The 24,958-nt window shown below is 51.4% G+C and overlaps 1 protein-coding gene across 1 annotated transcript in view; it reads left to right on the forward strand.

Moving 5' to 3' along the window:
• Positions 1-22,509, forward strand: part of LOC306972828 (uncharacterized protein) — a gene marked incomplete at its 3' end in the record, with an annotated part of 35,596 nt that extends 13,087 nt beyond the window's left edge. The window contains exons 12-24 of the mRNA XM_079569535.1: positions 140-486; positions 2,219-2,281; positions 2,759-2,871; positions 3,867-4,201; positions 6,016-6,086; positions 6,174-6,408; positions 6,595-6,811; positions 7,354-7,837; positions 8,994-9,387; positions 16,826-17,108; positions 20,749-20,785; positions 20,855-22,262; positions 22,498-22,509. Coding sequence (XP_079425661.1) covers positions 140-486; positions 2,219-2,281; positions 2,759-2,871; positions 3,867-4,201; positions 6,016-6,086; positions 6,174-6,408; positions 6,595-6,811; positions 7,354-7,837; positions 8,994-9,387; positions 16,826-17,108; positions 20,749-20,785; positions 20,855-22,262; positions 22,498-22,509 — 3,999 coding nt within the window. The remainder of the gene's footprint in view (positions 1-139; positions 487-2,218; positions 2,282-2,758; positions 2,872-3,866; positions 4,202-6,015; positions 6,087-6,173; positions 6,409-6,594; positions 6,812-7,353; positions 7,838-8,993; positions 9,388-16,825; positions 17,109-20,748; positions 20,786-20,854; positions 22,263-22,497) is intronic.
• Between the last annotated feature and the right edge of the window lie 2,449 nt (positions 22,510-24,958).

Here is a 24,958-nt window from a genome sequence, read left to right on the forward strand (position 1 = left end):
TCAGCCATGTTTTTAATGAGGGAGTGACAGAATAACAGGATGGAAAGCTTTTTGCAGAATACCCCCCCTTATGGGAAGCACCCCCCCTACAGGAAACACTGTAGCGCCATGTCCTTAACCCAACACGGTGTCGTTACAGGTGACCATCCGGACCATCGGGCGCCGGCGGCCGATTCATCCGTCCGAAGTGTCGCGCACCTTCCCGCCGAGCCCCGCCCCCTGCGTCGTCAACCCCGCCCACTCCAACATGATCCAGCCAATCAGCATCAAGTCCGAACCTCAGCCCATCCTCCTCCGGAAGCCCCTCCCCTTCCAGCGACGGCTCCTCCCCCTGGACCAGGACTCGGCCCAGACGTCTCTGTGGCGCTGCGTGGAGTGTTTCGACCTGGTGGGGGCGCTGTCGGCTCACTACCCCACCTGTGTGCGCTGCTTACTGTGTCCCTACGCCACGTGCTGCTCCCGGGCCTACGCCAGTCACATGATCCAGTACGTAAAGGTTTATACGCTCATCTGTACCGGGGAGCGCCAGTCACATGATCCAGTACGTAAAGGTTTATATATGTTCATCTGTACCGGGGAGCGCCAGTCACATGATCCAGTACGTAAAGGTTTATATATGTTCATCTGTACCGGGGAGCGCCAGTCACATGATCCAGTACGTAAAGCTTTATATACGTTCATCTGTACCGGGGAGCGCCAGTCACATGATCCAGTACGTAAAGGTTTATACGCTCATCTGTACCGGGGAGCGCCAGTCACATGATTCAGTACGTAAAGGTTTATACGCTCATCTGTACCGGGGAGCGCCAGTCACATGATCCAGTACGTAAAGGTTTATATATGTTCATCTGTACCGGGGAGCGCCAGTCACATGATCCAGTACGTAAAGGTTTATACGCTCATCTGTACCGGGGAGCGCCAGTCACATGATCCAGTACGTAAAGGTTTATATACGTTCATCTGTACCGGGGAGCGCCAGTCACATGATCCAGTGAGGTTTTTATCATTTCCAAATTATTATGCAACATGTATTTCAGTGTCATAAAGGTAAAAACTCATGGATGGTTTTGTCTCAGACGCCTGTGATGATTAGTTTTCAGGTTAAGCCCAGTTAAGGGAAAAACTACTGAAAAAGGACGTTCCACTTTATTAAGCAGATCATCATTTTCAAGCAATATGGGAAAGAAAAAGGATCTCTCTGCTGATGAAAAGTGAAATAGTTGAATGTCTTGGTCTCGGTATGAAAACCTTCAATATTTCAGTAAAGATGAAGCGTAATCATCGAACTGATAAGAGATTTGTGGATGATTCAGACACACTCTGGTTTGTGCAGATAAAGGCACAATGAGGACGGTTTCTGCCAGACAAACACATCAGATTAAGAGAACAGCTGCTACAAAGCTGGAGTCTCCGTAACATGAAGGTGTCGGACCCTCCAGAGGCTGCAGTTGTGCGTAAACCTTCTATCCGGCCTCCCCTAAACTGTTCATTGAAGCTGAAGCAGAAACGGCTGCAGTGGCTCAGAAATACATGAAGACTCATTTTGACGTCAGTAAGGAGGAGGCGGAGTCAGAATCATGGGGAGAGAGCTGGTCGGTCCCTTTAGGATCCCTGAAGGTGTGAAAATGACCTCTTTCTGACTGACCACTGTCTTCTATGCTACAAAAAGAACAAGATCATCTTCATCATGACAACGCTCCATGTCCTGCTGTAAAGAAAACCTCTGCACCACTGGCTGCTATGGGCATAAAAGGAGAGAAACTCATGATGTGGACCCCCTCCTCCCCTGACCTCAGCCCTATTGAGAACCTTCTGAAAAACTTCTATGAGGGTGGGAGGCAGTTTTCATCCAAACAGCAGCTCTGGGAGGCTATTCTAACATCCTGCAAAGAAATCCAAACAGAAACTCTCCAAAAACTCACAAGTTTAATGGATTTAAGTATTTTGAAGCTGCTAAAAGAAGGTCCTCTGGTAAAATATAACTTGACCTGTTGAGATGTTTTTGATTGAAATAGTTTTTGATTTCAGTAAATATGACCTCCTAATGCTGCAAATTCAACAAATGACCATTTTCAGTTAATTACAAGCTTTAAAATGTATGGAAACGATGAGTTACATAATAATCTGGAACGCGATGTACTGGGTTGTAATTTGGTTTTGATCCAAAGGGACGTAAACGATCGGCTTCATGAAATAACTGATTTTCTTTGTGTTTCAGCTCTCATCACTGCCCGCGCTCCAAGGAAACGATCCCACGGCTCAACAGAGAGCCACCGCCCGGGTACAAACACTACTACTGCAAATGCTACTGCTTTAATGTGTTTCTGCATCACTCAAAATCATTCACAAACAGTAATAATTAAAGCCACAAGCAGCGATAAAGGCCCTCGCCCCTGAGTAAGAACTCTGGATATTATCACGGAGGATGGGTGGGCCACTTACAATCCACTTAAGTCATCTTGAGCCCACGGGCGTGACTGTGGGGCAAAGTTTTTTTTAATTTTGCAGGTGGTGCTGTTGTGCCTTTTAGCATGACCCTAATATGAAGTAGTATTTCCATGAATTTTTCACCAGACTGGATTTTCTGTGATGCAGCTGAAATGTAACACGGACACAAACAATAATAATTAGTGAAATTAGGATAAAATTGCTGATAAACATAAGTGCAGACTTGTACAATGTGATAAATAAGAGTAAAGATACTTCATTACTTTGTTCTTTGTTTGGTTTCTCTGACACGGCTGTGTTTCTCCTGCAGCCGTTTCTCCGTGAGCTGCTCGTCCTGTGGTTTCAGGTCAGACTCTGCAGACAAGATGGCGGAGCATCTGGCCCTGAACCCGGAGCACGGAGCCGCCACGTGCACAAAGCTCAGTAAGACATGCACCACACACACACACACACACACACACACACACGCACACACACACACACACACACACACACACACACACACACACACACACACACACACAAACACACAAACACACAAACACACAAACGCAATACAATACTGAGATATGTTCTTACCTGAGCTGTGGCGAGTTCTTTAGGACCTGTCTGATCTTCAGTCACGTAAACACAGCGCAGACGGCGTTAGCATTTAGCCTCTCCCTCTCTCCTCTATAGCTCCAAAACAGGTCAAGATAGAAGCTACCAAGCTCTTCCACGTTTTCCCTATTTAAATATGGTTACGTGAAGTGTTCCACTACAAAGTATAATTACACACAATTAAACAATGTGGATTTTCTAAGCGGATAAAAGGGGGAACTATATTGTAAGGCGTAATAATACCAGGAGTAGTTTGGCATCCGCACAGTAAAGTGAAGATTACTGCGCGGATTTGGAACTTGTGTTTTTTGTAATTTTTTTGTCATTTTTTATCATTTTTTTGTCATTTTTTATCATTTTTTTGTCATTTTTTATCATTTTTTTGTCATTTTTTGTCATTTTTTTGTCATTTTTTTTGTAGTTTGGCATCCGCATAGTAAAGTGAAGATTACTGCACGGATTTCGAACTACTCCTGGTATTATTACGCCTTACAATATAGTTCCCCCTTTTATCCGCTTAGAAAATCCACATTGTTTAATTGTGTGTAATTATACTTTGTAGTGGAACACTTCACGTAACCATATTTAAACAGGGGAAACGTGGAAGAGCTTGGTAGCTTCTATCTTGACCTGTTTTGGAGCTATAGAGGAGAGAGGGAGAGGCTAAATGCTAACGCCGTCTGCGCTGTGTTTACGTGACTGAAGATCAGACAGGTCCTAAAGAACTCGTCACAGCTCAGGTAAGAACATATCTCAGTGTGGAAAAACGCTGGCCTGTTCCTTTAAAGGTAATGGTTTGTTCCCGTCTTGAAACTCAGATTTGCCTGAGATGGACCTGGATTTCTCGCTCGTGGAGCCGCAGCGTCAGGCCCCGCCCCCCGCCGTCGCCGCGCCGTCACATTGGTCCACGCCGGACTGCGACGGTGCCCTGGGCGCGGAGGCGTTCATCGGCGACGGCGGGCCCAACCATCACCTCCCCAAAACCAGCGACGCCATCGAGTTCTTCCTGCTGCTCTTCCCCATCGCCATGTTGCAGCTCATCACCACGGAAACCAACGCCTACGTGCGAGCGCAGCGCTTCCTGCACCGCCGCGCGCTGCTCCACGACTGGACGCCGCTGACGGTGGACGAGCTCAAAGGCTTCCTCGGACTGGTGAGGAGTACACGGGGATATACAGGGGATATACAGGGGATATACGGGGGATATACGGGGATATACGAGGGATATACGGGGATATACGGGGATATACGGGGATATACGGGGATATACGGGGATATACGGGGGATATACGGGGATATACGGGGATATACGGGGGATATACGGGGATATACGGGGATATACGGGGATATACGGGGATATACGGGGGATATACGGGGATATACGGGGGATATACGGGGATATACGGGGATATACGGGGAATATACGGGGGATATACGGGGATATACGGGGGATATACGGGGGATATACGGGAATATACGGGGATATACGGGGGATATACGGGGATATACGGGGGATATACGGGGGATATACGGGGATATACGGGGATATACGGGGGATATACGGGGGATATACGGGGATATACGGGGGATATACGGGGGATATACGGGGATATACGGGGATATACGGGGGATATACGGGGGATATACGGGGATATACGGGGATATACGGGGATATACGGGGGATATACGGGGGATATACGGGGATATACGGGGATATACGGGGGATATACGGGGGATATACGGGGATATACGGGGATATACGGGGGATATACGGGGGATATACGGGGATATACGGGGGATATACGGGGGATATACGGGGATATACGGGGGATATACGGGGGATATACGGGGGATATACGGGGGATATACGGGGATATAAGAGGGATATACGGAGATATACAGGGATATACGGGAATATACGAGGGATATACGAGGGATATACGGGGATATACGGGGGATATACGGGGGATATACGGGGATATACGGGGATATACGGGGATATACGGGAATATACGGGGATATACGGGGATATACGGGGGATATACGGGGGATATACGGGGATATACGGGGGATATACGGGGGATATACGGGAATATACGGGGATATACGGGGGATATACGGGGATATACGGGGGATATACGGGGGATATACGGGGATATACGGGGATATACGGGGGATATACGGGGGATATACGGGGATATACGGGGGATATACGGGGGATATACGGGGATATACGGGGATATACGGGGGATATACGGGGGATATACGGGGATATACGGGGATATACGGGGATATACGGGGGATATACGGGGGATATACGGGGATATACGGGGATATACGGGGGATATACGGGGGATATACGGGGATATACGGGGATATACGGGGGATATACGGGGGATATACGGGGATATACGGGGGATATACGGGGGATATACGGGGATATACGGGGGATATACGGGGGATATACGGGGGATATACGGGGGATATACGGGGATATAAGAGGGATATACGGAGATATACAGGGATATACGGGAATATACGAGGGATATACGAGGGATATACGGGGATATACGGGGGATATACGGGGGATATACGGGGATATACGGGGATATACGGGGATATACGGGAATATACGGGGATATACGGGGATATACGGGGGATATACAGGAACACACGGGAATATATGGGAATAAACAGGGAATAAACGGGGAATATACGGGGGATATACGGGGATATACGGGGATATACGGGGATATACGGGGATATACGGGGGATATACAAGGATATACGGGGATATACGGGGATATACGGGGGATATACGGGGATATACGGGGGATATACGGGGATATACGGGGGATATACGGGGGATATACGGGGATATACGGGGATATACGGGGGATATACGGGGAATACATGGTTTGTGGGCGGAGCTGGAGTGGATGACCATGTGATGCTGTGCTGTTGCAGGTGATCCTCATGGGGCAGCAGAACCTCCCGGACCGCGGCCAGTACTGGTCCTACTCGCACTACGACCACAGGTGAGGACCCAGAACGACCCTCAGAATAACAGACCAATAACTCCTCCCTCTTTGTCCAATAACTCCTCCCCCTTTGTCCCGCCGCAGCGCCGCGTTTAACCAGGTGATGAGTCATCGCCGCTTCACTCAGATCCTCCAATCACTGCGTCCGGACAGAGCTGGCCCCGCCCCCCACCCCGACCCGCTCAAGATGTTCCGCAAAATGCTGCAGATGCAGAGCCGGGCCATGTGGGACGCCTACCGGCCCAACGCCTGCCTCAGCCTGGACCGCACGGTGCTGGAGGGGCCGCTCAGAGCGCAGGGCGTCGGCCAGGACCAGGGCGTCGGCCAGGACCAGGACCAGGGGCCGATCAAGGACCAGGACCAGGGCGTCGGCCAGGACCAGGGGCCGCTCAGAGCGCAGGGCGTCGGCCAGGACCAGGACCAGGACCAGGGCGTCGGCCAGGACCAGGGGCTCAGCCAGGAAAAGGAGCCGAACCAGGACCAGGGGCCGATCAAGGACCAGGAGCGCGGCCAGGACCAGGGCGTCGGCCAGGACCAGGGGCCGATCAAGGACCAGAGGCCGATCCAGGACCAGAGGCCGATCCAGGACCAGAGGCCGATCCAGGACCAGGGGCTCTGCCAGGAAAAGGAGCCGATCCGGCACCAGGAGCCGAACCAGGAGCAGGTGTCGATCCAGGGACCGATCCAGGGGCCGGGGCAGACCCAGGACCACCCGGCTGAAGGTAACAGAGAAATGAGTCCCTTGATTATATTTGCGCCGCTGATCAAAGCAGCACTAAGTAACTTATTTACCTTAATAAACCCTCCCCGTAGTCCCTGTGGGGGTGATACAAGTGTTTAGGGATGATTGGAGGGTCTTTCATCGCCCCCTGGTGTCTCTGGCCAGAAAACCATGTTTGCAACTTGTCTGCCACCGGACAGGAGTCACCAACACACACTAATGTAATCACGAAGAAGAAGCTAACATGCTAACGGGCAAAGCTAACTGCGGCTAACGTCACTTTAAACAGTATTTACAGCCAAGTTTGAGGGAAAAACAATATTTCCATTGTATAATTGGATGAACAATATCCCTCTGTCCCTTTGTCTTTCCTGTCAGCGTAGGATTTACTCTCCAAGACAATAAGTTAAAAAATCGTAACTTGCTACGACACCTGCAGTTGCGCTTATGGCCTCTAGGGGGAAGAGTTTCTTAGTACTGCTTTAAAATCGTGCGGTGCGTTTAAGTTTTAGTCATCTAAACTTTTCTAAATCTGTTTAGCAGGTCATGGGCGGGGCCAGGACGCGGCCGCGCCCCCGGAGCGCCCCGGCCCCCTGTCGGGCCCCGCACCCCCAGAGCGCCCCGGCCCCCCGTCGGGCCCTGCACCCCCGGAGCGCCCCGGCCCCCCGTCGGGCCCCAGCCCCCCGTCGGGCCCCGGCCTCCCGTCAGGCCCCGCGCCCCCGCAGGTCTGGCTGCTCTGTGACTCGAAGTCCGGATACTGTCACCGGCTGCACATCCAGGTCGGCTCCGCCCACGTCCCGTCTGCCGCTAAAGACGGGCCCCCTGAAGCCCCGCCCCCCGCCGCCCCGGACCCCTCCCTGGTCCTGGAGCTTCTGTCCGGGCTGGAGAACCACCGCCATCAGCTGTTCGTGTCCAACGCGCTGTGCACCGTGGAGCTGCTCACGCTGCTGTATCAGAGGGGCGTGTACGGCTCCGCCTCCTTCCCACGGCGACACCCACACTTCCCCGCCGCGCTGTGGGACGACAGGTCAGGGGTTCCCCAGATCCTTTCACTTAAACCCGTCAGCACGGTCAGAAATGAATCCAGGGATGTTTTTTTTGTTTTTTTTTATTATTTCAACTTAAAACCATACATGACAGGAAAGGACAATTGACATCGACAAAGCATAAAAAAAACAAAAACAAATACACACGCATACACATGCACACCACATTCTATGAAATGTACATGGTCTTTTAACTTAATCAAGGAAATATAGAAGGCAAATGTTTAAAAGTAGATAAAATAAATATAACTAAACAATACAAACTAAAATTATGATTAAATACATACATATTACAGGGAGGGAAAAATAAAGAAAACAAAATAAAATGAAAAAAAAAGGAAGACTCATTTTGAAATATATTAAACCGGGGAAAGGGGGAAAATCATAACTACCAGTGACTAAGTAGTAGTTACGGTACAAACAGACAAAACAGAAAAATCATCAGATGCATTTCTAATGGAATGATTTGAACTTTATACAAAAAATAAAAATAACAAGATCACCTATCTCTCCTAGATATCCACTCCATCAATCTGGACCACCGTTTTTCATGAAGGCTTTTTTCTTTTGCAGATATTACTGTACATCCCTCAACTTTGTAATAATACTCCATATATCGTAGAAAACTTTATATATTTAAGGCAGCCTTCAAAAGGAAACAATTCCAAGAGATGAGGTAAAAGTACAAAATTACAAATACTCTTAAAGACATAAACAAGGTGTGTTTAGGTGAGAAAATAAGGAGGCTCTAAACAAACCAAACAACGTTAAAGCTTTGAAATATAATATATATGTGGTTTAAAAGTGAGTTCAGGATCGAGCCACAGATACTTGATGATGAGTGCCAAAGAGGAAACATCATGATTTAAATGTGTGGTTTTATTTTGTGACGTATTAAGATTCAAAATCTTTGTTTCTGTTTTCAGTTTTTTAATAAAACTCAAATTTGTCCTTATTTTTGCTGGTTCAAAGCTGAATAAATCAGGCGGAGGATTAGATATTTGTATTACTTCCACCTGCAGCGTCTCTAGCTGTGCCCCGGAGCTCCCCCTGGAGGGTTTTAAATGAAGCGTGTGTGGAAGGTTAGCTTTACCTGGGTCTAACCCGCCTCCCCCGTCTCCCCCGTCTCCCCCGCAGGCCCCTGGAGGCCCCCGGGGACTTCCTCCAGAAGCAGAGCGGGGTGGTGCTGGCCACGCGCTGGATGGACGTGAAGGAGATGGGCTGCCTGTCGACCAACGCCGCGCCCGGACGCCCGGACCACGTGTGGAGACGCTCCCAGCTCCGCCCCAAAGAGCTGGACTCTCTGGAGCGCCCCGAGGCCGTCCGGCTGCTGCAGGAGAACATGAGGGGCGTGGACATCTGCAAACAGCTGCTGGCCTGCAACGCCCTGGCGGGGGTCGGCTCCGACAAGCGCTGGACCAACCTCTTCTGGTTCTTAGTGAACATCAGCATCATCAACGCCTTCATCCTGCTCCGCGAGACGAGGAGAGAGAGTCCCCCGAGCTGGGTCCAGAACGGGCTCTTCACCCAGGTCAGAACCTTTAGTCTAAGAGACGAGGAGAGAGAGTCCCCGAGCTGGGTCCAGAACGGGCTCTTCACCCAGGTCAGAACCTTCTCCTTTAGTCTAAGAGACGAGGAGAGAGAGTCCCTCGAGCTGGGTCCAGAACGGGCTCTTCACCCAGGTCAGAACCTTTGTCCTTTAGTCTAAGAGACAAGGAGAGAGAGTCCCCCGAGCTGGGTCCAGAACGGGCTCTTCACCCAGGTCAGAACCTTCTCCTTTAGTCTAAGAGACGAGGAGAGAGAGTCCCCCGAGCTGGGTCCAGAACGGGCTCTTCACCCAGGTCAGAACCTTCAGTCTTTAGTCTAAGAGACGAGGAGAGAGAGTCCCCCGAGCTGGGTCCAGAACGGCCTCTTCACCCAGGTCAGAACCTTTAGTCTAAGAGACGAGGAGAGAGAGTCCCCGAGCTGGGTCCAGAACGGGCTCTTCACCCAGGTCAGAACCTTTAGTCTAAGAGACGAGGAGAGAGAGTCCCCGAGCTGGGTCCAGAACGGGCTCTTCACCCAGGTCAGAACCTTCTCCTTTAGTCTAAGAGACGAGGAGAGAGAGTCCTCGAGCTGGGTCCAGAACGGGCTCTTCACCCAGGTCAGAACCTTCATCCTTTAGTCTAAGAGACGAGGAGAGAGAGTCCCCGAGCTGGGTCCAGAACGGGCTCTTCACCCAGGTCAGAACCTTTAGTCTAAGAGACGAGGAGAGAGAGTCCTCGAGCTGGGTCCAGAACGGGCTCTTCACCCAGGTCAGAACCTTTTGTCTAAGAGACGAGGAGAGAGAGTCCCCCGAGCTGGGTCCAGAACGGGCTCTTCACCCAGGTCAGAACCTTCTCCTTTAGTCTAAGAGACGAGGAGAGAGAGTCCCCCGAGCTGGGTCCAGAACGGGCTCTTCACCCAGGTCAGAACCTTCTCCTTTAGTCTAAGAGACGAGGAGAGAGAGTCCCCCGAGCTGGGTCCAGAACGGGCTCTTCACCCAGGTCAGAACCTTCTCCTTTAGTCTAAGAGACGAGGAGAGAGAGTCCCCGAGCTGGGTCCAGAACGGGCTCTTCACCCAGGTCAGAACCTTTAGTCTTTAGTCTAAGAGACGAGGAGAGAGAGTCCTCGAGCTGGGTCCAGAACGGGCTCTTCACCCAGGTCAGAACCTTTAGTCTAAGAGACGAGGAGAGAGAGTCCCCCGAGCTGGGTCCAGAACGGGCTCTTCACCCAGGTCAGAACCTTTAGTCTTTAGTCTAAGAGACGAGGAGAGAGAGTCCTCGAGCTGGGTCCAGAACGGGCTCTTCACCCAGGTCAGAACCTTTAGTCTTTAGTCTAAGAGACGAGGAGAGAGAGTCCTCGAGCTGGGTCCAGAACGGGCTCTTCACCCAGGTCAGAACCTTTAGTCTTTAGTCTAAGAGACGAGGAGAGAGAGTCCCCGAGCTGGGTCCAGAACGGGCTCTTCACCCAGGTCAGAACCTTTAGTCTAAGAGACGAGGAGAGAGAGTCCCCGAGCTGGGTCCAGAACGGGCTCTTCACCCAGGTCAGAACCTTCATCCTTTAGTCTAAGAGACGAGGAGAGAGAGTCCCCGAGCTGGATCCAGAACGGGCTCTTCACCCAGGTCAGAACCTTCTCCTTTAGTCTAAGAGACGAGGAGAGAGAGTCCCCGAGCTGGGTCCAGAACGGGCTCTTCACCCAGGTCAGAACCTTCTCCTTTAGTCTAAGAGACGAGGAGAGAGAGTCCCCCGAGCTGGGTCCAGAACGGCCTCTTCACCCAGGTCAGAACCTTCTCCTTTAGTCTAAGAGACAAGGAGAGAGAGTCCCCGAGCTGGGTCCAGAACGGGCTCTTCACCCAGGTCAGAACCTTCTCCTTTAGTCTAAGAGACGAGGAGAGAGAGTCCCCGAGCTGGGTCCAGAACGGGCTCTTCACCCAGGTCAGAACCTTCTCCTTTAGTCTAAGAGACGAGGAGAGAGAGTCCCCGAGCTGGGTCCAGAACGGGCTCTTCACCCAGGTCAGAACCTTCATCCTTTAGTCTAAGAGACGAGGAGAGAGAGTCCCCGAGCTGGTCCAGAACGGGCTCTTCACCCAGGTCAGAACCTTTAGTCTAAGAGACGAGGAGAGAGAGTCCCCCGAGCTGGGTCCAGAACGGGCTCTTCACCCAGGTCAGAACCTTTGTCCTTTAGTCTAAGAGACGAGGAGAGAGAGTCCCCGAGCTGGGTCCAGAACGGGCTCTTCACCCAGGTCAGAACCTTCTCCTTTAGTCTAAGAGACGAGGAGAGAGAGTCCCTGAGCTGGGTCCAGAACGGGCTCTTCACCCAGGTCAGAACCTTTGTCCTTTAGTCTAAGAGACGAGGAGAGAGAGTCCCCCGAGCTGGGTCCAGAACGGGCTCTTCACCCAGGTCAGAACCTTCATCCTTTAGTCTAAGAGACGAGGAGAGAGAGTCCCCGAGCTGGGTCCAGAACGGGCTCTTCACCCAGGTCAGAACCTTTAGTCTAAGAGACGAGGAGAGAGAGTCCCCGAGCTGGGTCCAGAACGGGCTCTTCACCCAGGTCAGAACCTTCATCCTTTAGTCTAAGAGACGAGGAGAGAGAGTCCCCCGAGCTGGGTCCAGAACGGCCTCTTCACCCAGGTCAGAACCTTCATCCTTTAGTCTAAGAGACAAGGAGAGAGAGTCCCCCGAGCTGGGTCCAGAACGGGCTCTTCACCCAGGTCAGAACCTTCTCCTTTAGTCTAAGAGACGAGGAGAGAGAGTCCCCGAGCTGGGTCCAGAACGGGCTCTTCACCCAGGTCAGAACCTTCTCCTTTAGTCTAAGAGACGAGGAGAGAGAGTCCCCGAGCTGGGTCCAGAACGGCCTCTTCACCCAGGTCAGAACCTTTAGTCTAAGAGACGAGGAGAGAGAGTCCCCCGAGCTGGGTCCAGAACGGCCTCTTCACCCAGGTCAGAACCTTTAGTCTAAGAGACGAGGAGAGAGAGTCCCCGAGCTGGGTCCAGAACGGGCTCTTCACCCAGGTCAGAACCTTTGTCCTTTAGTCTAAGAGACGAGGAGAGAGAGTCCCCGAGCTGGGTCCAGAACGGGCTCTTCACCCAGGTCAGAACCTTTAGTCTTTAGTCTAAGAGACGAGGAGAGAGAGTCCTCGAGCTGGGTCCAGAACGGGCTCTTCACCCAGGTCAGAACCTTTAGTCTAAGAGACGAGGAGAGAGAGTCCCCGAGCTGGGTCCAGAACGGGCTCTTCACCCAGGTCAGAACCTTCATCCTTTAGTCTAAGAGACGAGGAGAGAGAGTCCCCCGAGCTGGGTCCAGAACGGCCTCTTCACCCAGGTCAGAACCTTTAGTCTAAGAGACGAGGAGAGAGAGTCCCCGAGCTGGGTCCAGAACGGGCTCTTCACCCAGGTCAGAACCTTCATCCTTTAGTCTAAGAGACGAGGAGAGAGAGTCCTCGAGCTGGGTCCAGAACGGGCTCTTCACCCAGGTCAGAACCTTCATCCTTTAGTCTAAGAGACGAGGAGAGAGAGTCCTCGAGCTGGGTCCAGAACGGGCTCTTCACCCAGGTCAGAACCTTCATCCTTTAGTCTAAGAGACGAGGAGAGAGAGTCCCCGAGCTGGGTCCAGAACGAGCTCTTCACCCAGGTCAGAACCTTTGTCCTTTAGTCTAAGAGACGAGGAGAGAGAGTCCTCGAGCTGGGTCCAGAACGGGCTCTTCACCCAGGTCAGAACCTTCTCCTTTAGTCTAAGAGACGAGGAGAGAGAGTCCCCGAGCTGGGTCCAGAACGGGCTCTTCACCCAGGTCAGAACCTTCTCCTTTAGTCTAAGAGACGAGGAGAGAGAGTCCTCGAGCTGGGTCCAGAACGGGCTCTTCACCCAGGTCAGAACCTTTAGTCTAAGAGACGAGGAGAGAGAGTCCCCGAGCTGGGTCCAGAACGGGCTCTTCACCCAGGTCAGAACCTTTAGTCTAAGAGACGAGAAGAGAGAGTCCCTGAGCTGGGTCCAGAACGGGCTCTTCACCCAGGTCAGAACCTTTAGTCTAAGAGACGAGGAGAGAGAGTCCCCCGAGCTGGGTCCAGAACGGGCTCTTCACCCAGGTCAGAACCTTTAGTCTAAGAGACGAGGAGAGAGAGTCCCCGAGCTGGGTCCAGAACGGGCTCTTCACCCAGGTCAGAACCTTTGTCCTTTAGTCTAAGAGACGAGGAGAGAGAGTCCCCCGAGCTGGGTCCAGAACGGGCTCTTCACCCAGGTCAGAACCTTTAGTCTAAGAGACGAGGAGAGAGAGTCCTCGAGCTGGGTCCAGAACGGGCTCTTCACCCAGGTCAGAACCTTCTCCTTTAGTCTAAGAAACGAGGAGAGAGAGTCCTCGAGCTGGGTCCAGAACGGGCTCTTCACCCAGGTCAGAACCTTTAGTCTTTAGTCTAAGAGACGAGGAGAGAGAGTCCTCGAGCTGGGTCCAGAACGGGCTCTTCACCCAGGTCAGAACCTTTTCCTTTAGTCTAAGAGACGAGGAGAGAGAGTCCCCGAGCTGGGTCCAGAACGGGCTCTTCACCCAGGTCAGAACCTTTAGTCTAAGAGACGAGGAGAGAGAGTCCTCGAGCTGGGTCCAGAACGGGCTCTTCACCCAGGTCAGAACCTTCTCCTTTAGTCTAAGAGACGAGGAGAGAGAGTCCCCGAGCTGGGTCCAGAACGGGCTCTTCACCCAGGTCAGAACCTTCTCCTTTAGTCTAAGAGACGAGGAGAGAGAGTCCCCCGAGCTGGGTCCAGAACGGGCTCTTCACCCAGGTCAGAACCTTTAGTCTAAGAGACGAGGAGAGAGAGTCCCCGAGCTGGGTCCAGAACGGGCTCTTCACCCAGGTCAGAACCTTCATCCTTTAGTCTAAGAGACGAGGAGAGAGAGTCCCCGAGCTGGGTCCAGAACGGGCTCTTCACCCAGGTCAGAACCTTTGTCCTTTAGTCTAAGAGACGAGGAGAGAGAGTCCTCGAGCTGGGTCCAGAACGGGCTCTTCACCCAGGTCAGAACCTTTAGTCTAAGAGACGAGGAGAGAGAGTCCTCGAGCTGGGTCCAGAACGGGCTCTTCACCCAGGTCAGAACCTTCATCCTTTAGTCTAAGAGACGAGGAGAGAGAGTCCCCGAGCTGGGTCCAGAACGGGCTCTTCACCCAGGTCAGAACCTTCTCCTTTAGTCTAAGAGACGAGGAGAGAGAGTCCCCGAGCTGGGTCCAGAACGGGCTCTTCACCCAGGTCAGAACCTTCATCCTTTAGTCTAAGAGACGAGGAGAGAGAGTCCCCGAGCTGGGTCCAGAACGGGCTCTTCACCCAGGTCAGAACCTTCATCCTTTAGTCTAAGAGACGAGGAGAGAGAGTCCCCGAGCTGGGTCCAGAACGGGCTCTTCACCCAGGTCAGAACCTTCATCCTTTAGTCTAAGAGACAAGGAGAGAGAGTCCTCGAGCTGGGTCCAGAACGGGCTCTTCACCCAGGTCAGAACCTTCTCCTTTAGTCTAAGAGACGAGGAGAGAGAGTCCCCGAGCTGGGTCCAGAACGGGCTCTTCACCCAGGTCAGAACCTTCATCCTTTAGTCTAAGAGACGAGGAGAGAGAGTCCTCGAGCTGGGTCCAGAACGGGCTCTTCACCCAGGTCAGAACCTTTAGTCTAAGAGACGAGGAGAGAGAGTCCCCGAGCTGGGTCCAGAACGGGCTCTTCACCCAGGTCAGAACCTTCAGTCTTTAGTCTAAGAGACGAGGAGAGAGAGTCCCTCGAGCTGGGTCCAGAACGGGCTGTTCACCCAGGTCAGAACCTTCAGTCTTTAGTCTAAGAGACGAGGAGAGAGAGTCCCCGAGCTGGGTCCAGAACGGGCTCTTCACCCAGGTCAGAACCTTCATCCTTTAGTCTAAGAGACGAGGAGAGAGAGTCCCCGAGCTGGGTCCAGAACGGCCTCTTCACCCAGGTCAGAACCTTTAGTCTAAGAGACGAGGAGAGAGAGTCCCCGAGCTGGGTCCAGAACGGGCTCTTCACCCAGGTCAGAACCTTTAGTCTAAGAGACGAGGAGAGAGAGTCCTCGAGCTGGGTCCACAACGGGCTCTTCACCCAGGTCAGAACCTTTAGTCTAAGAGACGAGGAGAGAGAGTCCTCGAGCTGGGTCCACAACGGGCTCTTCACCCAGGTCAGAACCTTCAGTCTTTAGTCTAAGAGACGAGGAGAGAGAGTCCCCGAGCTGGGTCCAGAACGGGCTCTTCACCCAGGTCAGAACCTTTAGTCTAAGAGACGAGGAGAGAGAGTCCCCCGAGCTGGGTCCAGAACGGGCTCTTCACCCAGGTCAGAACCTTCTCCTTTAGTCTAAGAGACGAGGAGAGAGAGTCCTCGAGCTGGGTCCAGAACGGGCTCTTCACCCAGGTCAGAACCTTCTCCTTTAGTCTAAGAGACGAGGAGAGAGAGTCCCCGAGCTGGGTCCAGAACGGGCTCTTCACCCAGGTCAGAACCTTCATCCTTTAGTCTAAGAGACGAGGAGAGAGAGTCCCCGAGCTGGGTCCAGAGCGGGCTCTTCACCCAGGTCAGAACCTTCAGTCTTTAGTCTAAGAGACAAGGAGAGAGAGTCCCCGAGCTGGGTCCAGAACGGGCTCTTCACCCAGGTCAGAACCTTTAGTCTTTAGTCTAAGAGACGAGGAGAGAGAGTCCCCGAGCTGCGTCCAGAACGGGCTCTTCACCCAGGTCAGAACCTTCATCCTTTAGTCTAAGAGACGAGGAGAGAGAGTCCCCGAGCTGGGTCCAGAACGGGCTCTTCACCCAGGTCAGAACCTTTAGTCTTTAGTCTAAGAGACGAGGAGAGAGAGTCCCCGAGCTGGGTCCAGAACGGCCTCTTCACCCAGGTCAGAACCTTCTCCTTTAGTCTAAGAGACGAGGAGAGAGAGTCCCCGAGCTGGGTCCAGAACGGGCTCTTCACCCAGGTCAGAACCTTCTCCTTTAGTCTAAGAGACGAGGAGAGAGAGTCCCCCGAGCTGGGTCCAGAACGGCCTCTTCACCCAGGTCAGAACCTTCTCCTTTAGTCTAAGAAACGAGGAGAGAGAGTCCCTCGAGCTGGGTCCAGAACGGGCTCTTCACCCAGGTCAGAACCTTTAGTCTAAGAGACGAGGAGAGAGAGTCCTCGAGCTGGGTCCAGAACGGGCTCTTCACCCAGGTCAGAACCTTTAGTCTTTAGTCTAAGAGACGAGGAGAGAGAGTCCCCCGAGCTGGGTCCAGGACGGGCTCTTCACCCAGGTCAGAACCTTCTCCTTTAGTCTAAGAGACGAGGAGAGAGAGTCCCCGAGCTGGGTCCAGAACGGGCTCTTCACCCAGGTCAGAACCTTCTCCTTTAGTCTAAGAGACGAGGAGAGGGTGGCGCCCCCTGGTGGATAAAGACAGTGCTGTAATGCCGGCTCCATGGCGCCCCCTGGTGTTTTGTCTAACTCTGTCTCCGTGTTTAGGCTCGGTTCCGCTTCCGGCTCGGGATGCAGTTGGCCAAATGTTTCCAGCGTCAGACGCCGGTGGAAGCCCCGCCCATCGCAGCGTCCCCGGCTCCGCCCCCGGGTCCTCACGTGCAGCGCCACCGTCTGGCCAAAGTCAGTAAGATCAGCAAGCGCTGCCAGCACTGCCGCGCCAAGAACCTGCGGCGCGAGAGTCGCCACGGCTGCACCATGTGCCGGGTCAGCCTGTGCAAGCAACGCAACTGCTTCTGGGGCTTCCACGGGCTGAGCCCCAACACGGGAGGTAAGCCCCGCCCATGACACATGACACGGGAGGTAAGCCCCGCCCACAGCACGGGAGGTAAGCCCTGCCCACCGCACACAGCACGGGAGGTAAGCCCCGCCCACGACACACAGCACGGGAGGTAAGCCCCGCCCCCAACACGACACGGGAGGTAAGCCCCGCCCCCACACGGGAGGTAAGACCCGCCCATAACACATGACACGGGAGGTAAGCCCCGCCCACAACACGACACGGGAGGTAAGCCCCGCCCCCACACGGGAGGTAAGACCCGCCCACAACACATGACACGGGAGGTAAGCCCCGCCCCCACACAGGAGGTAAGCCCCGCCCACAACACAACACGGGAGGTAAGCCCCGCCCCCACACGGGAGGTAAGCCCCGCCCCGTTGTTATTTCAGTTCTGTTCCAGGTGCATCAGAGAGTCTAGTTTCGTAATAATAATAAAAAAACGCACATTGGCGCTCGATGTGTTAATAACACGCCAATAACATGTTAAAAACACGTAAACATGTTAACCACACGCTAATAACACGTTAAAAACACGTAAACATGTTAACCACACGCCAATAACACGTTAAAAACATGTAAACATGTTAACCACACGCTAATAACATGTTAAAAACACGTAAACATGTTAACCACACGCTAATAACATGTTAAAAACACGTAAACATGTTAACCACACGCCAATAACACGTTAAAAACACGTAAACATGTTAACCACACGCCAATAACACGTTAAAAACATGTAAACATGTTAACCACACGCTAATAACATGTTAAAAACACGTAAACATGTTAACCACACGCTAATAACACGTTAAAAACACGCTAATAACATGTTAAAAACACGTAAACATGTTAACCACACGCTAATAACACGTTAAAAACACGTAAACATGTTAACCACACGCTAATAACACGTTAAAAACACATAAACATGTAAACCACAGGCTAATAACACGTTAAAAACATGTAAACATGTTAACCACATGCTAATAACATGTTAAAAACACGTAAACATGTTAACCACACGCTAATAACATGTTAAAAACACGTAAACATGTTAACCACACGCTAATAACACGTTAAAAACACGTAAACATGTTAACCACACGCTAATAACATGTTAAAAACAGGTAAACATGTTAACCACACGCTAATAACACGTTAAAAACACGTAAACATGTTAACCACACGCCAATAACACGTTAAAAACATGTAAACATGTTAACCACACGCTAATAACACGTTAAAAACACGTAAACATGTTAACCACACGCCAATAACACGTTAAAAACACGTAAACATGTTAACCACACGCTAATAACACGTTAAAAACACGTAAACATGTTAACCACACGCTAATAACATGTTAAAAACAGGTAAACATGTTAACCACACGCTAATAACACGTTAAAAACGCGTAAACATGTTAACCACACGCCAATAACACGTTAAAAACATGTAAACATGTTAACCACACGCTAATAACATGTTAAAAACACGTAAACATGTTAACCACACGCTAATAACACGTTAAAAACACGCTAATAACATGTTAAAAACACGTAAACATGTTAACCACACGCTAATAACACGTTAAAAACACGCTAATAACATGTTAAAAACACGTAAACATGTTAACCACACGCTAATAACACGTTAAAAACACGCTAATAACATGTTAAAAACATGTAAACATGTTAACCACACGCTAATAACATGTTAAAAACACGTAAACATGTTAACCACACGCTAATAACACGTTAAAAACATGTAAACATGTTAACCACACGCTAATAACATGTTAAAAACACGTAAACATGTTAACCACACGCTAATAACACGTTAAAAACACGCTAATAACACGTTAAAAACACATAAACATGTTAACCACACGCTAATAACACGTTAAAAACACGCTAATAACATGTTAAAAACACGTAAACATGTTAACCACAGGCTAATAACACGTTAAAAACATGTAAACATGTTAACCACATGCTAATAACATGTTAAAAACACGTAAACATGTTAACCACACGCTAATAACATGTTAACCCCTTAACGCCTGAACTAATTTCCCATTATATAAAAAAATTTATTATCAGTGTTTTTGCTTTCAAGCTGATGCTAAATTAAGTGGAGATTGTAAATTTTTATGTCGCACATAGTATAGATATAGTTTTAGGTATGTTGCCAATCGGCAACAACAGGCATAAGTGCAATTTTGGGTATGTTGTAATTCGGCAACAACAGGCAAAAGTTGTAAATGTATGAAAATGACAAAATGTATTTATTCACAATTATTACAAATGTAAATGCACTGTAAGATACACTGAACACTTGTGTATTCAGGTTAGGATATTAGAACAGTAAACAGAGCGAACGCTTTTCACTAAATTCTTGCAAAGTGTTGATTTTGAGCAGCTGATGCCGTCCTGCAGCAGCAGCACTGGTAACAGGAAGGGCATCAGGATGTTCAGTAACATCTTCATTACTGCTGTTCCTGTCATCAGTGCCTTCCCTGCTGCTGCTGCTTTCATCACCTGATGTAGGGAGGTGAAAAAAAAGCACTTTATAAAGGTGCAGACAATTTATCTACAAAATATCTACAATTTTTATGACTAATTATCATATTTTGCTCCCTTTCCTGAGGTTTTATAATACATTGTACATCAGATACCTCTATTTACCATTACTTATTTGCAAATTATATTATAATTGCACATTATTTTCGGACGTGGAACTCTTGTTTGTGGTCCAGTAGGTCCACCTTGTGGTCGCTTTGCAAACAACACCAACGGTTTCATTTTGTTCTGTGTAAAAAAAGGGCTAACTTTTTTTTTTATATCTTTGTATGTTATTGTTACAATGATTATAGAATTTCACTAAAATGGCATGTTCTAAAAAACGTTTTAGCACTGTAATACATCTAAATACTACTAAAATGCGGTCACTGTGGCCACCAGATGGAGCTACTGCAGTTTTCCTTTATGGCCTGATGTTGCCGATTGGCAACGTACCTAAATCTTCAAATAACAAAAAAAAAATCCATCACACGAAGTTCATTCCAATCAATAATCTAAAGATGGAAACAAGGAGCTGCTGCATAATTTTATTTTAGCACAACTCAATTTACATTTGAAGATTTCATCAAAGTTGCTGCCTCGATTTGCAGAAATGCTATTTCCGCTAAATAGCTACCATGACCCGCTTGTGGTTCCTTCTCTGACCGGTCCTACGAGAAACTAGTGCTTGCAAAACGTTCCTAGGTACGGCATGGATGTGCGCAAACAGGTATCAAGGGAAAACGTGCGTTATTTTAGCCACAGTCTGGCAAGAAGAGGTATGTTGCCGATTTACGCCAATAGGCGTTAAGGGGTTAAAAACACGTAAACATGTTAACCACACGCTAATAACACGTTAAAAACATGTAAACATGTTAACCACACGCTAATAACATGTTAACCACGCGCTAACAACACGTTAAAAACACGTAAACATGTTAACCACACGCTAATAACACGTTAAAAACATGTAAACATGTTAACCACACGCTAATAACACGTTAAAAACATGTAAACATGTTAACCACACGCCAATAACACGTGTGACTCCGTGTTCTTCTCCTCAGGCTCATCGAGAGTCGGCTTCCTCATGAACACTCAGACGTAAGTGTCAATCATCTCCTTCTGTCCAATCAGGCGCCTGTATTCTAACAGGCCCCGCCTCTTTTGCAGGGGGCGGATCTCGTTCGAGCCGCTGCCGAGGGAGGAGCTTAGCGCTCCCATCGACGAATCAGACGAGGACAAAGTGGACGTGCGGCGTGTGAAGGCGGAGAGGGCGGAGTCTCCGGAGTCTGTGGACCAATCGTTTCCCTCCGTCCTGCAGGAGCTGTTCTCTGAGCGCCAGCTGCAGGTGGCGCTGTGCGCTCTGTGTGAGGGCGTGTCCACAGCGGCGCGCGTCTTCTCCACGGAGCCGCCGCTGATCCGCCGCTGGCTGCGAGAGGCCGGCGCTAAGGTGGGCCCCGCCCCCGAGGGCAGCGAGGGCGAGGAGGGCGAGGAGCGCCTGGTGAAGTTCGTCCTGTCCACACGTGAACAGCAGGCGGCGCTCACGCACACCGCGCTCTTCAACAAAGCGTCCGCGCTGAAGCGTAAGGGCGCCATGGCGACCGGCGTGCGCTTCTCGTACGACTGGGCCGTGAGCTTCATGCTGCGGCGGCGCCTGAGGTCCCGCGGAGTCGCTGTGGTTCATCAGGCGCTGCCGGCGGCGCTGAGCGAGCGCATCACGCCGTTTCACACGTTCACACGGAGAGTCAGGACCGTCCACGCGCTGCCGCCGCACGCCGTCGCCGCCATGGACGAGCTCCTCCTCTTCACGGACTCCGCTTCACTGGAGTCCGAGGCGCGGCTCGCCAGCGCGCTGCAGCTGACAGGCTCCGCCCCCGTGGTCACCGTGTTCCTGGCGGCGCTGTCTGACGGCGTGCTGCTGCCCGCCCTGGTGTTGGCCGACGCCCACGTGGACGAGAAGGCTCTGCCGGAGGTCGTGCTGTTGGACGGCGCGGCAGAAACCGCCGCGGACGCGCTGGAGCTGTGGAGGCGCCGCGTGTGGGCGGAGCATGTGCGTGACTCCGCCCCTCACAAGTCCATGCTGATCCTGGACGCGCACGGCGAGCACGACGGCGCCGCCTTCCTGGCGTCGGTGAGCGGGGGCGGCACGTGTCCCGCGCTGATCCCCAAAGGCCTCGCCCACCGCCTGCAGCCGCTGGAGCTCGCCGTGAAGCCGGCGCTGCAGAGGCACTTCCTGCGGCGCTGGCGAGCGTTCGCCCACAGAGACACGCCCGCCTTAGACGCCGCCAGAGTCACCGAGCTCCTCGTGCTGTGGGCGGCCGAGGCGCTGGCGCTGCTCAACGCGCGGCCGGACCTGCTCAGGAGGTCCTTCCTCGCCGTCTCAGAGCCGCGGGAGGCGGAGCTTCGACACATCCAGGCGGAGCTCATGGCCACGCTGAGCGAGGCGCTCACGGGCGGCGAGGGGGCGGAGCCTGATGACGAGGAGGACGACTGGGAGGGGGGCGGAGCCGATCACAAAGAAAACAGCGAGACCGACACAGAGGACGAGACCGGACAGTACGAGGGGAGCGCCGCGGAGGCAAAGGAGGAAACCACCGGGGAGGGAGGGGCCAGAGAGGGAGGGGCCAGAGAGGGAGGGGCCAGAGAGGGAGGGGGGGAGGCGAGCGAGGGAGAGGGAGAGGAGGAACAAAGCAACAAGGAGGCGCTAGACACTGGGGAGAAGGAGGAGAGAGAGGGAGAAACTAAAGGAGAGAAGAGAGAAGAAATGGAGGAGGAGGAAGAGAGAGAGGGAAGAACGAATGGAGCAACAGCAGAGGAAGGACTGAGGAAGGAGAGAGGAGGAAACTGTGAGGAGAGAGACGAGAAGACTGAGGAGAGAGGGGAAAGGGGGGAGGAGAGAGTGGAAAGGGGGGAGGAGAGAGGAGAAAGGGGGGAGGAGAGAGGGGAAAGGGGGGAGGAGAGAGGAGAAAGGGGTGAGGAGGAGGTGGCCAGGCCCAGAGGGGAGACGCGCATCCTTATGGGAGCAGACCTGGGGGACGAGTGGCAGATGGAGGTGCAAAGCTCTGACGAGGACTCGATGGACCAGAGCTGAAAATGCTCCTCACAGACTTACAGCCTCACTGCAGAACCTCCTCTGCTCCTCACAGACTTAAAGCCACACTGCAGAACCTCCTCTGCTCCTCACAGACTTAAAGCCACACTGCAGAACCTCCTCTGCTCCTCACAGACTTACAGCCTCACTGCAGAACCTCCTCTGCTCCTCACAGACTTACAGCCTCACTGCAGAACCTCCTCTGCTCCTCACAGACTTACAGCCTCACTGCAGAACCTCCTCTGCTCCTCACAGACTTACAGCCACACTGCAGAACCTCCTCTGCTCCTCACAGACTTACAGCCTCACTGCAGAACCTCCTCTGCTCCTCACAGACTTACAGCCACACTGCAGAACCTCCTCTGCTCCTCACAGACTTACAGCCTCACTGCAGAACCTCCTCTGCTCCTCACAGACTTACAGCCTCACTGCAGAACCTCCTCTGCTCCTCACAGACTTACAGCCACACTGCAGAACCTCCTCTGCTCCTCACAGGCTTAAAGCCTCACTGCAGAACCTCCTCTGCTCCTCACAGACTTACAGCCTCACTGCAGAACCTCCTCTGCTCCTCACAGGCTTACAGCCTCACTGCAGAACCTCCTCTGCTCCTCACAGACTTACAGCCTCACTGCAGAACCTCCTCTGCTCCTCACAGACTTACAGCCACACTGCAGAACCTCCTCTGCTCCTCACAGACTTACAGCCTCACTGCAGAACCTCCTCTGCTCCTCACAGACTTACAGCCTCACTGCAGAACCTCCTCTGCTCCTCACAGACTTAAAGCCACACTGCAGAACCTCCTCTGCTCCTCACAGACTTACAGCCACTCTGCAGAACCTCCTCTGCTCCTCACAGACTTAAAGCCTCACTGCAGAACCTCCTCTGCTCCTCACAGACTTACAGCCACTCTGCAGAACCTCCTCTGCTCCTCACAGACTTACAGCCTCACTGCAGAACCTCCTCTGCTCCTCACAGACTTACAGCCACACTGCAGAACCTCCTCTGCTCCTCACAGACTTAAAGCCACACTGCAGAACCTCCTCTGCTCCTCACAGACTTACAGCCACTCTGCAGAACCTCCTCTGCTCCTCACAGACTTAAAGCCTCACTGCAGAACCTCCTCGTGGTCGCAGAGAGCCGGTGCTGAAACAGAGGAACTGGACGTTTCTTCCTGATCTTTGTACAGTTTCCATCTGAGAAGTGTTTTCTTCTTGTTTTCACGTTGAAGTTTTGTAAAACATTTGTGATAAATAAAAACGTCTCTTGTTTCTTCTTAAACGCTGAGATTCATTTGTTTAGTTCAGAGGCTGAACCTGAGCTCCTGCAGATGAACCTCCACGTCTGTGAAGAGCTGAAGACCTGATCCAGGGCTTCACTTTATACCAACAGTTTAAAGTGATATAAATAATAATAATCAGGGCGAAGGTCGAGGTGATTTAAAACATTACTGCCCAAAGTCCTCAAAAGTACATGTATGTACAATGTAGTATCCATGTAGTGATTCTGTTCAGTAGAAGCTGCAGACGTGATCCTTCTACAAGAGACACTAAAGACGTCGTTTAAAGGAACAGGCCGTGGTTTTTACTGAGACATGTTCTTACCTGAGCTTTGTGTTTGTGTTTTCAGTGTAAACATGAGTAAGAGTCACAGGTTTAATCCAGGTCTAAAACCTAAACTTAATAAGAAACTCTTCCCCAGAGACACGTGTGAAGGACTGGATTTATCTGAAAGTGGCTTCATATAAAGGAACGGTTCGAGTTTGGGACACCCCCACACGGACCAGGACCTTCAGCTGCCCTGGGGCGGTTTGAGGGATGAGGATCAGCACCTCCAAACCCGAGGCCATGGTTCTCCTTCCCCTCAGGTCGGTGGGGAGTCCTTACCTCAGGGGGAGGAGTTCAAATGTCTCAGGTCTTGTTCTCAGTGAGGGACGGATGTATATAATTTTTTTGGGGGGTAAAAAAATAACATTCGTTTGTATTTTACTTTCACGTTACAGTGATCTGTATCCTGCACAAACTGTAGTGAAGGAATGCCGTGTGTCCACCAGAGGGCGCCCCCGCTCCTCATGACAGATCCTGTAGATCCACTAAGAGCAGGTTTGGACGTGAATAATGTGGAATATCTGGGTTTGTGAGTGAATCTTTGTAAAGGCTTTTAAACCACGGGGGGGGGGGGGGGGG

The sequence above is a fragment of the Gobius niger genome (assembly GCF_951799975.1).
Source record: "Gobius niger genome assembly, chromosome: 13".
NCBI lineage: Eukaryota > Metazoa > Chordata > Actinopteri > Gobiiformes > Gobiidae > Gobius > Gobius niger.